Consider the following 12,251-nt stretch of genomic DNA (forward strand, 5'->3'; position numbering starts at 1 on the left):
AGGAGGTGGATACACCACTTGTTATTTTATTTCCCAGCTCTTCACCCAATTGGAGAATGTTAGGGTTTGGAAGCAAGCTCAAAATATCATCTAGCCCACCTTGTCCTATCATTGCCCTTGTCCTATCATTGGACATTGATTAGAAGAGCCTGGCTCCATCCTCCTGGCACTTATGCTTTACATATTTGTAAGTATTACTGAGGTTCACTCCTCAATCTTCTCTTCTCCAAGCTAAAGAGCCCCAGCTCCTACTGCTTTTCTTCATACAAGAGATGTTCCACTCCCTTAATCATCCAGGCGGCTCTGCGCTGGACTCTTTCAAGCAGCTCTCTTGGTTCTTGAACTGAGGGGCCCAGAACTGGACACAATATTCCAGATGCTCCCTCACCAGGGCGGAGTAGAGAGACAGGAGAACCTCTGTCAACCTACTAACCACACTCCTTCCAATAAACCCCAGGATACCATTTGCCTTCTTGGCCACAAGGGCACATTGCTGGCTCTTGGTTATCCTTCTGTTTACCAGCACCACCAGGTCCCTTTACCCTGGTCTGCTATCCAGCAGGTCAGTCCCCAGCCTATACATGGGGCTGTGCTTTCCCAGATGCAAGACTCTACACTTGCCCTTCTTGTATTCCATTAGATTTTTCCCTGCCCAACACTCCAGTCTGTCCAGGTCTCACTGAAGGGCAGCACAGCCTTATGGAGCATCAGCCACTCCTCCCAGATTTGGGGCATCAGCAAACTTGTTGACAGTGCCTCTGTTCCCTCATCCATGTTGTGGTGTCTTGAAGGTGTCCATATTAACATATTTAGAAATAAGGGTCTTTGGAAGGGGGCACATTCTCAGTTTCCATCTGCATGGTGAATGTCAGGCTTAGCAAACAAGAGTGATGATGAGGAATATATAAGGCTCACAGCAGTAAAACCAAAAATCATTCAACCATGATATTATCAGCATGTTATCATCAGATGGTGGCTTTGGGAAGAAAAGTAGTAAATCAAATTCTGATCTTTTCAGCCTCAGTAGAAGCTCTACTGAAAACATATGCTTACTCATCTTTAATAAATCCCTGTGTTCAGTGCAAAATTAAATGGATGGATGGGCTTTTAGCATGCCTGAGAGTTGTGTGTAGGCATGCCACAAGGTGCACATTAACCTGTACTTTCTTCAGCCTTCCCTACAGGAATGATTCATAGAAGAGTGAGGCTTAACAACATATTCTAATCCTTCTTCATCTGTCAGCTCTATTTAGGCCAATCCTTACCATTGCTTTTCTGTTGTCTTCAAAAGACCTCTATTAATTGTAGGCTTACAGCTTTCCAAGGAAGCCTGGTCGTATGCATCCCCATTCTTCATGTTAGCCTATTTTCTAGTTTCTTTTTGTGATTCAGTTTGAAATGATGAATACCATGAATAGAAAGAACAGGTTATTCTCTTTCTTCTTCCATGCTGTGCAGTTGTGCAGACAGGTAGGCACTGCAGCAGAGCTGTGCTGTCATCCTCAGAAACAAACAAGAAAGCACACTAGGTGAGTAACCTCTTAGTAAAAAGTGATTTGAGGCTTGTCATGAATTTTATCTTCCTTCTAGTACTCAGAATTATGATTCCTTAAGTACACATGTTGGGTTCCTTGCTATTACCAAAAAAAAAAACCTCAAAACAACCAAAAAACCCAACACCCAACCAACTGCTTCTGGTTTTACTGCAAGTTGATACATTAGAAACTATTGTATACTTATTTTTACAAGGAAGTGGTAAAACCTGTACCACGTAAATGTGCATTTCAAAATGTGTTCTGGCTGGTGAGAAAGTTGGATAGCAAACTGGTTCATGTTCCTAAGAAGAAGTGGTGGCTGAGCCAGACAGTGGAAGGTGCCTTTGTTCTTGTAAAGACACTCAGCTACTGAATAACAGAATAAAAAGACTATCAGAGGTGTAAACCAGTCACTGCAGTTCTGCTAGTCCCTAAGTTTAGCATTAGTGAAGTTTCATGAATAGATTAAAAGGGGAAAATCACTGCTGTGAGGAAACTTACTTGAAACAAAGTACATGTTTGACCAGTTTACACAGGAGCAGCGTTCAGGGAGTTCCATGGAGAAGAGAATTTGCTGTTGTGCTGGCATTTGTACTCTTTGCTGATGTTCATACATGAGCACTGTTACATGTATATAGTATTTCCATTCATGGACATAAAAGGAAGGTAAAAACAAAGTCAGCTTAGTTGCAGATGATGTGTAGAACAAGGTTTTGCTGTTACCATTAATAGAAGGTAAATCACAGAGGGTCCCTAGGAAGAGTGGTAAGTAAACTGAAAGCCTCAGGGGAAAATTTCTGATAACAAACTGATTAAAGTAACTCTTAGGTTGAAATGTTTAAAGAGAGGAGAAATTGAGAATGCAGTATGCTGGGAGGATGGAAAGAAAATGAGGCAAGAGTCTGTAGTGTATTGTGATGATAACAGAATATACAAAGACAATTTCTCCCTGTGCTGGTGTAGCTTTGTGCAACAGAAGAGCATTTGTCTCTCCTTGCACTGCTAGTGCAGGATTTGGCTCTTGCTATTTTGTTGTTGAAGCTGTACTGACAAATTTGAAGAAATACTGTTAAGATGAAGAGCAACTGCTAGAGAGAAACTAGTGAAGAAGTACTGCTTAAAATAAACCTCCAGTCTGAATCCTTTTCTCATCAAAGTCTGGGGTGTAGCTTCTCTTCTTCTCTTGGTTCTGTGCTGTAATGAAGCAGTTTCTACCTCTGCCACTCAAATTCATGAGAGTGCCATGGTTTAGTAGTCATGAGGTCTTGGGTGACAGGTTGGACTTGATCTTTGAGGTCTTTTCCAACCTTATTGAATCTATGATTCTATGAAGATCCCTTTCTGGAAGGAGCAGACCTATACTCCAAGCAGATGGCAGAATTAATACAATAAATGTGACAAATAAAAAATTGCTTCCTACATCTGTGATTTCTGTTGTGGAAAACGATTCTGATCACCTTTTAAAGTTATACTGTAATGACTAAAACAGGTGATCTGGTTTGTTGTTTTCTAAGTCCATTATCTGGAACAAACTAAGGTATTTTTCACAGTTAGATCTGTATGACTCAGGAAGCAATTGGCAATGTGAAGCCTCTGTTTGTTAGAGAGGCTTTGTTGGTTGGTCTGTTTTGCTTTGTGTTTTTTCTGTAAAGAAGAATGAAAAGCTGAAGAGCTTTCTTTGAGGTCTCTTCCAACCTTGGTGATTCTGTGATTCTGAACTCAGGGTGATTGCAGGCACTAAAAGGGAGCATTGGGGCAATGGTAGAGTTTCTAACATTCTCTCATGTATACAGAACACGAGGGAGAGAGAGACTAAGTAAAGAAACCATTGTAATCATAAAATCAGTCATTTTGGGAGATACAAATGAAAATATTATTAGACCAAATGCAAAGAAATTAATGAAACTGAAGTTTGACAGTAGGTAAATATTTGGTTTCCTTAGCTTAATATAATGTTGACGTGTCATCATGGACCAGATTATCATTTTGGTCAGATACAGATGAGGAGTGAGTTAATATAAATTGAGAACTTCAGCAGAAGTGAGATCAAGGTTTTATACAAACACTTGGATGTTTAAAAGGCTCTTAAGGCCATTTACAAGCTCTGGAAAGAGGGGTTTATCACTGAAAAATGGCAGCTGTGGTGAAGGTTTCTCTTTTATTCAAGATGGAATAAATTACATGGGAGAAATTCAGTCCCTGTTTACTCTGTGTTACATCATTATATGGCTGGGGTTACTTTAATGTAGTCGCTGATGATATTCCAGAAACCATATTTTGGTTTTAGTTAAGTATTGAATGCGAGTTTCTTTCCAATTCAGATTCCTTAATTTGAAAGTGTGTTGATCCTGTGACTTATGAAGGTCTTCCTCAAGTAGCAAAGCAAGTTACAAGCAACTTTCTTCTCACTGCTATTTCTAGGCTATTGCCTAGAAATCAGAACTACACAAGCAGATTTGAGGTCATAAATGTGTACTTAAGTGAAGCTTTCTTCAACTTAAAGAAAAGTGCTTTACTTATCTGAGTCTGTTTTGTGTGTGCTGACCTTTTAGCCTGCACTTAAACCTCCTTTGTAAGGCAGGAAAGTTAATGCAAATAGAGCTTTCTTGAACTGGTAGCTACTGAGCATTTTAGAACCGTTCTTTTTTTAACTGTTTGAAGCAATAATCATAGATCTCTTTAAAAACAGCTATGAGGGAAAATGAAAAATGAATGTACTTTTTATGTGAAACTCCTGGCAAATTCTGAACTTCTGTGCATGCCCTTTGTACTTCATGGAGATCACAGAATTGTCAGGGTTGGAAGGGACCGAGTTCCAAGCCCCCTGCCATGGGCAGGGACACCTCACACTAGAGCAGGTTGCCCAGAGCCCCATCCAGCCTGGCTTGAAAAACCTCCAGGGATGAGGCTTCCACCACCTCCCTGGGCAACCTGTGCCAGTGTCTCACCACCCCATGAGGAGGAACTTCTTCCTCACATCCAATCTGAATCTACCCATTTTTTTTTTTGCTCCATCCCCCACAGTCCTATCACTCCCTGACACCCTGAAAAGTCCCTCCCCAGCTTTCTTGTAGGCTCCCTTCAGATATTGGAAGGCCACAATAAGGTCTTCACAGAGCCTTCTCCTCTCCAAGCTGCACAACCCCAACACTCTCAGCCTGACCTTGTAGGAATCATAGAATCAGCCAGGTTGGAAGAGACCTCCAAGATCATCCAGTCCAACCTATCACCCAACCCTATCCAATCAACAAGACCATTAAGATCACTAAGTGCCTCATCCAGTCTTTTTGTGAAGATCTCCAGGGACAGCGACTCCACCATCTCAGCCCATTCCAATGGCAAATCACTCTCTCTGTGAAGAACTTCTTCCTAATATCCAGCCTGAACCTCCCCTGGCACAGCCCTATGTCACCTCATTCTGTTGCTGGTTGTCTGGGAGAACAGATGGACCCCCACCTGGCTACAACCTCCCTTCAGGTAGAAGGTCTCCCCTGAGCCTCCTCTTCTCCAGGCTAAACACCCCCAGCTCCCTCAGCCTTTCCTCATAGGGCTGTGCTCCAAACCCCTCCCCAGTTTCATCACCCTTCTCTAGACACGTTCCAGAATCTCAACATCTCTCTTGAATTGAGGGGCTCAGAACAGGACACAGTACTCAAGGTGTGGCCTAACCATTGCTGAGTACAGGGGAAGCATAATCTCCCTTGTCCTGCTGGCCACACTATTCCTGATACTGGCCAGGGTGCCATTGGCCTTGTTGGCCACCTGGGCACACTGCTGGTTCATGTTCAGCCTACTATCAACCAGCCACCCCAGGTCCCTTTCTTCCGGGCTGCTCCCCAGCCACTCTGTCCCCAGCCTGTAGCTCTGCTTGGGGTTGTTGTGGCCAAAGTGTAGAACCCTGCGCTTAGCCACTGAGGATGTCTTTATGTTATGTCACATTTGATTTACTCTGAAATACTTTTTGTAATCAGGAAAAAAAAATTTCTCCAACTACAAATGCTTATTCACATTGTTGTTTCTGAAGCACTTACTGTATGTTATTTATTCAGAGATTGTATCAAGTGATAAACTTCAGGTTTTCCCCTGGAAAACCCGATTCAAAGAGCTAGTCCTTTGTATTGCATTTTCTCATAGTAGTATGAGCCACATAAAAGAACCATTACCTAATATTCTTCTAAACAGAAGGTGACTGCATTGTCAAAGACTGCTGGTGAGTAATTGGAGACACTGTTGCCAGAATGTGACTAACTGGGTACAAAATTTTAGATTAAATCATTTACAAACTAGTAATGAGTTTTCAATGCAGCTTTTTTCCCCCCCCCTGTATTCTGAAATACTTAAAATAGACTTAATTTTGTATGTAGCCAGAGTATATCTGTATTTATGTAGGCAAATGCAAAATGTTGTCTTAGAATATAAATGCTACTTTTGGGGTTTGGGAGTGAAAGTATCATTCATAGAATCATAGAATCAATAAGGTTCAGAATGATCAAAGGGACATGAAGAAACAACTTATCAGATTCCACTGAAGAGAGTAAAAGAAACTTCAGCACAAGATGATCTTTGTACAGTAACTTTATGTAGCCCTTTTATATACTTTCTCAGAAGGCTCTGTTTTTATCCCTGTGATTATGGGGTCACTGATAAGTTCTTGAGATTACTATGCCACTTGTGCAATCTGTTCTTTTGGGGCTTTTTTCATTACAGAATTCTTTTGCATGTGACAAAGGAATGTGTCTGGTAGGAAATAGTGATGCAGATGAAAGGTTTGCAGTAGCATTTTCAATGTTTTTATGTTTGTGACAAGAAGTTTATTGGAAATTTCAGGTGATGTGAACTGTGGGAACTTTCAAAAGGTGTTCACTCACCTTCATTCCTACTTGTCCTTAGCTGCCTTTGTTTCTGAAGTTCCTCTGGGCACTTCAACACACTACATTTAACTTTGAACTGGTTAAAGATTGATTTGGAGAGTAAATAGCAGGGTCTGGCTTTATTTACCAAAGATAAATCAGGGTGTTATCACCCCCTTGGGTGCATAGCATAGGGATCCCAGCTATATCTCCTAGTTTGAGGGCATAGTTCTCTTAATTCAGTGAAGAGCTGTGTTTGAAGAAGTAAAACAAGACTCCAGTCTTCCACACTGTGTGGTCTTGGTGCTTCTGCCTAAAGTCCTACACACACAGAATCAAACAGGTTGGAAGAGGCCTCCAAGATGATCAAGTCCAACCAATCACCCAACCCTATCTAATCAACTAGAGCAAGGCACTAAGTGCCTCATCCAGTCTCTTCTTAAAACCCAAGTAAGTCAGGAACCTGCAGTTACCACTTTTGGCCATAATTGTGTCTTAAGACTACAAGGAAAAAAAATTTTTATAGAAGAGTAGTCAGATATTGGAATAGGCTGCCCAGGGAGGTGATTGAGTCACCATCCCTGGATGTGTTTAAAGGTCATTTAGATGTGCTGCTTAGGGATATGGTTTAGGGGTGAACTTTGTAAGGGTGAACTTTGCTGACCATAGGGTTCTTTTCCAGCCTGAATGAGCCTGTGAATTTCTATGAATAAGGCAACAGTAAGTAAGAAAGAATCATGAACTCATTAGAAAATCTGATCAGAAGCTTACCAGAAATCAAAAGATAATGTTGTGTGGGAGACAGAAAGAGGACACTTTGTGTCTGGATTAGTCTAGTGTTTTCAGGAAAAATTCCTGCACAAATCCAGCCAAATCTTTCAGTGGTAACATGGGATGGAGTGTGAGCTAGAAGGGCTTCAGCCCTGCTGGGCCTTGTAGATAAACATGCTGAAAAAGGATTCCCCATTAGGAATAGTCCATGAAGTACAGTGTTTTCTGCCTCTGAGCTTGTGTATGGCAGAGATTTCCTGTGTGGTCCCAGAATCCAGAGAGGTACCAAAGCTGAAGAGGGCTTAGTTGTGGTGCTGCAGTGGCACTGCTTCCTGGCAGGGTTTTATTTAGCATCCATGTCAAACTCTTTTGCATAGCATGGAATCAACCCCGAAGGGCTTATGTAGCCCTTGCAAATGAGCTCTTCCCATTCTGGAGCTTCATTTTAATCACTTGCAAAAGATAACAAACTGAAATGGTTTGTCTACTATTTTTGCCTTTCTTTTTAAATTCCTAATTTCATGTCTCGTGTGTGAAAACGTCTGGGCACAGAATTTTGCAACTAATTAACACCAGTTAACTACTTGGCACAAACCAATTGCATCACCAGTATTCTGGAAGCTGACACCAGTCTAAGTAGAGCTTTCAGTTCTTAACCTTTCTTCTGGTAGCCATCTCTGTGCTAGAAGAGATTTCAGCAGCCTGTCATTCTTCACCCTAGTCATTATGCTTTGGTGAGACCTCATCACCTGGAGTGCTGTGTCCAGCTCTGGGGCCCCCAACCCAGAGGAGGGCCACAAAGATTATCATGGAGCTGGAGAACCTGCTTTGTGAAGACAGGCTGAAGAATTGGGGCTGTTCATCCTGGAGAGGAGAAGGCTCTGAGCAGACCTTATAACTGCTATTCAATATCTGGAGGGTACCCTACAGGGAGGTCGGGGAAGGACTGTTTGGAGGGGCTTGTAGCAAAAGAGTGAATGGCACTGGTTTTAAACTAGAGCAAGGCAGATTTAGGTAAGACCTAAGCAGGACTTTTGTTTTTACAATGAGAGTGGTAAAATACTGGAACAGGCTGCCAAGGGATATAGTTGAGACCCCATTCCTGGAGACATGCAAGATCAGACTTGATGTGGTCTTGGGCAGCCTGATCCAGTTGGAATTGTCCCTGCGCACTGCAGAGGGTCCCTTCCAACCCCAGTGCAATCTGTGCATAGAATAGCTTGTGTACTGTGTCCGTGTGAAGTAATGCAGTAGTCTGGATTTCTTTCTTGAGATCCTGTTAGAGCTTAGGTGGACTACATTGCAATATCTCCTGATTTATTATAGATCCTAACGTGTTAACAACAAAAAACCCACCCCACAGCCCCTGTATATTAGTCTAAAGTGGTGAATATTCATTGATGATGTACAGCTCATGTGCATGCTACTAGGCTAGGTGAAAAGTATGTTGAATAAAAAAGCAATGAGAATTCTCTGTTTAGAGAGTTCATGGGACTACACACAAATGGCTTCTAAAGTAATGGCATTTTGGCTGATTTTTGTTTAATTTAATTTTATTCTTTTTCTCCTTAGCAAGAATGAATCTTCAGCAGTACTCTAGCTTTCCACTTCCTTCATTTAATCATAGTTTAAGATCACTGTAACCTTTACATCAGGAAGTTTTTTTGGTTGCCTTGTCTATAAAACAAACAAATCTGAAAAGGAAAACAAAACAGATTCTGGGTTACAAAGGTGTATAGCAACATCCAATCTTTGTTTCTTTGGTTTTGTCCTAGGTGGCTTTTCAATGGGAGGTGGAATGGCAATGCATTTAGCATATAGGTTTCATCAAGATCTGGCGGGAGTCTTTGCCCTGTCTAGTTTTCTCAATAAGGACTCTGCTGTTTACCAGGTGAGTGTGTGACTGACCTAACAGGACTGCTTAGGTAAAAGAAAAATGATAATTAAATTTGAGTATAGCATGTCAGGGGTGACCTCATTGCCCTCTACAACTACCTGAGGGGTGGTTGTGGCCAGGAGGGGGTTGGCCTCTTCTCCCAGGCAACCAGCGCCAGCGCAGGGGGACACAGTCTCAAGCTGCACCAGGGGAGGTTTGGACTCCAGGTGAGGAGGAAGTTCTTCCCCGAGCGAGTCATTCGTCATTGGAACGGGTTGCCCGGGGGGGTGGTTGAGTCATCGTCCCTGGAGGCGTTCAAGAGGAGATTGGACGTGGCACTTGGTGCCATGGTCTAGTCATGGGGTCTGTGGTGATAGGTTGGACTCGATGATCCTCGAGGTCCTTTCCAACCTAAGTTATACTGTGATACTGTGTTTATTCATCTGAGGCAATTGACTAGTAGTCAAAACTTATGACATTCAAATCATAGAATCAACAAGGTTGGAAAAGACCTCAAAGATCATCAAGTCCAACCTGTCACCCAAGACCTCATGACTAAACCATGGCACCTCCAATGATGCCGACTCCACCACCTCCCCAGGCAGCCCATTCCAATGGGCAGTCGCTCTCTCTAGGAAGAATTTCTTCCTAACATCCAATCTAAACCTCCCCTGGTGCACCCTGAGACTGTGTCCTCTTGTTCTGGTGTTGGTTGCCTGGGAGAAGAGACCAGGCCCCATCTGTCTACAACCTCCCTTCAGGTAGTTGTAGAGAGCAATAATGTATAGATCTCACAGTAAACCCTATCATTTGTCAAGAGTTTAGCACACTGAAATTTGAAGTGCAGTTTTTTCCTAGTACTTCCTTGTTTGATTTTGTAGACATAATACAGTATGACCACTAGAACACAGGCTAGTAAATGAAATGCTATATAAACTGTCGCTGCAATTATAATTATTCTTGTAAAAGGTGTAATGATGTGTCTGACTGTGTTTCTTCACCATCTAGGCTTTGAAAAAAAAGCAGACTAGTCTTCCAGAATTATTTCAGTGTCATGGAACTGCTGATGACCTAGTTCTCTACTCATGGGGCGAAGAGACCAACAAGATGCTACAGTCACTGGGAGTAACAACATCACTCCACACTTTCCCAAACCTGTATCATGAGTTGAGCCGAGCTGAAATAGAAGAGCTAAAAACCTGGATTGCAAAGAAATTACCTGTTGAAGTGGCAGAGACAAACAAATGAAGGACACAGCTTCAGTGTACTTTCTGATTTTTGTGGGTTTGAGGTCATGTATGGCATGTATATGGGTGTTCTCTATATATGCTGTATAAGCATGGCTGCAGGTAGGCACCGCTAAAGTTCACTTCAATGTTTTTAACACACATCTATGTCAGTTTATGGAAAATAATGAGTGATAACATTAAAAATTAGAATAAACCCATGGCACCAAGTACCCCATCAAGTCTCCTCCTGAACACCTTCAAATATTCTTTTAAATCATGAAAACTGTATTCAGGAATTAATTTCTTTGAATTTCCCAGGTACCTTTGTGTGTGTGTGTATGCTCAATGATGGAAAAACAAAGAGGTTGTCTTTCTAATGGCATTGCAGCAGAAAAAGGCCAATTATTAAAACAATGGACTTGTAGAGATCCATGCATATATTCACATTAGCTCACTAAGAGGAACCTTGTTGGCTTCAGATGGATTCTCAGCATGAGGGAATGAACCTGCATCAAAGCAGAGCTGTACTCCCCCTCAAAATTGTTAACCGATGGTGTTACATTTCTAAAAGTCAGAAGTAGTTGTGCCTTACTATGCCACAGACTCTTGTTACTACCTCTTCTTACTGTTTTGTTACTCAGAGATCTAGCTTTATGTGAGTTGCTTGAGTCCCATGAGGTTCATAGTGTGGGGGTAAAAAAGAGAAATAAATAAGTACCATCATGATTGTTAAGTCCTATCCTGTTTTTGAAGAAATCATTCTTTGGGCACTGTTCCTGTAGAAACTTGTTTTTGCCAACAGCTTTATTTTGGCCTACAAGATCCCATTTTAAATTAAAGGACAAAGATGCTTGACTCCTCTGTGACTATTTGAGAGCTGTAAATAATGATTCTGATATAAAGACAATTTGTATCCCTTGATTTTACTGGTGGATGATTCATCTCTGTGTCACTTTGATAAATTAAATCAGTATAAATATCTGTTCTTATGCAATTTTAATGCTGCTTTTATTTTTTTCCCCTCTGCCCCATTTTCTCCTTCCCAAATTCAGTAATTTTATTAGCATGACAAGGTATTCAGCCTTCTGCCAAAGTCAATAGATCCAAGTCTCTTGCTTAATCTTCTCCTTCCTCCTTTTCTGAAGAGTGGATCTAGGACACCGTTGTTTGCTCTGTCATAGCAGATTGCCGCCAGTATTGGCTCCCACTCCACAAGTGTCGGCCAGCTCCAGGGGACTGAGTTTTGTTCAAATCCTCATGCACCAAGACCTAAGCCAGCTTTTACCTATCTTGAAGAATAAGCAAAGGGGAAAAAATGTCACTGTTCAAGTACAAGGCATGTAATTGGCAGTAGCAAGTAACAACTTCCTGCTGCTAAAAATATTTTGCTTTATTTCATTTTGCTAGCATTAGCAAGTCAGCAGTCTGCTCTGAAAAACAGGATTTTAAATGGCACATGAAAACTCAGCTATTTGAAAGAGTAACTGAGCAGCTTTTTTTTTCCTTGGTGCCCTAGGCTCCCTAATTACTACAAATTAAATTGAAACAGGTGCGTTCAGAGGCAGCTGAGCTAACATTGCCTTAGCCCGACTCTAATTACAGTCCTTGACAAGTGATGTTGTAGCATTTTAGTAATAATACATCATTTTGAGTTTTGCACCGTGTTCTTGTCTTCCTGCAGTTCCTATCAGGAGGCTGTTTGAACCACTAATGCAAGGTGGTAATTAATTTCGATGACAAGTGCGTTCAGATGGGAGAGTGGTGGGCTCCCGGCAAGGTGGCTTTTAATAAGGTCAGAGAATAGCACAAAACAGTTGCAATAAGATCATGGAGGGAACAGAAATTATTACCAGGCCAAAACCAGTTCTCTTGATTATTTTTACAGTCTCAAAAATTGCAAGTGCAGTGGATATAGAGTTTGGTTTTGTTCCCTCGATGTAGGCTGAGAAGCAATTTACAAGGTCTACATTTCACGGTGATCTTAGAAAAC

General features: G+C 41.6%; 1 protein-coding gene across 1 annotated transcript in view; it reads left to right on the top strand.

Annotated features, from left to right (window-relative positions):
* The window catches only part of LYPLAL1 (lysophospholipase like 1), a 33,348-nt gene extending 21,516 nt beyond the window's left edge, over nt 1-11,832 (top strand). The window contains exons 4-5 of the mRNA XM_068153494.1: nt 8,932-9,047; nt 10,041-11,832. Of these exons, the coding sequence (XP_068009595.1) occupies nt 8,932-9,047; nt 10,041-10,280 (356 nt within the window). The 3' untranslated portion in view covers nt 10,281-11,832. The remainder of the gene's footprint in view (nt 1-8,931; nt 9,048-10,040) is intronic.
* Nucleotides 11,833-12,251: the final 419 nt, after the last annotated feature.

The sequence above is a fragment of the Melanerpes formicivorus genome, unplaced genomic scaffold, assembly GCF_026170545.1.
Source record: "Melanerpes formicivorus ecotype bairdi unplaced genomic scaffold, bMelFor1.0.p_v2 SCAF_26, whole genome shotgun sequence".
In the NCBI taxonomy this organism is placed as follows: domain Eukaryota; kingdom Metazoa; phylum Chordata; class Aves; order Piciformes; family Picidae; genus Melanerpes; species Melanerpes formicivorus.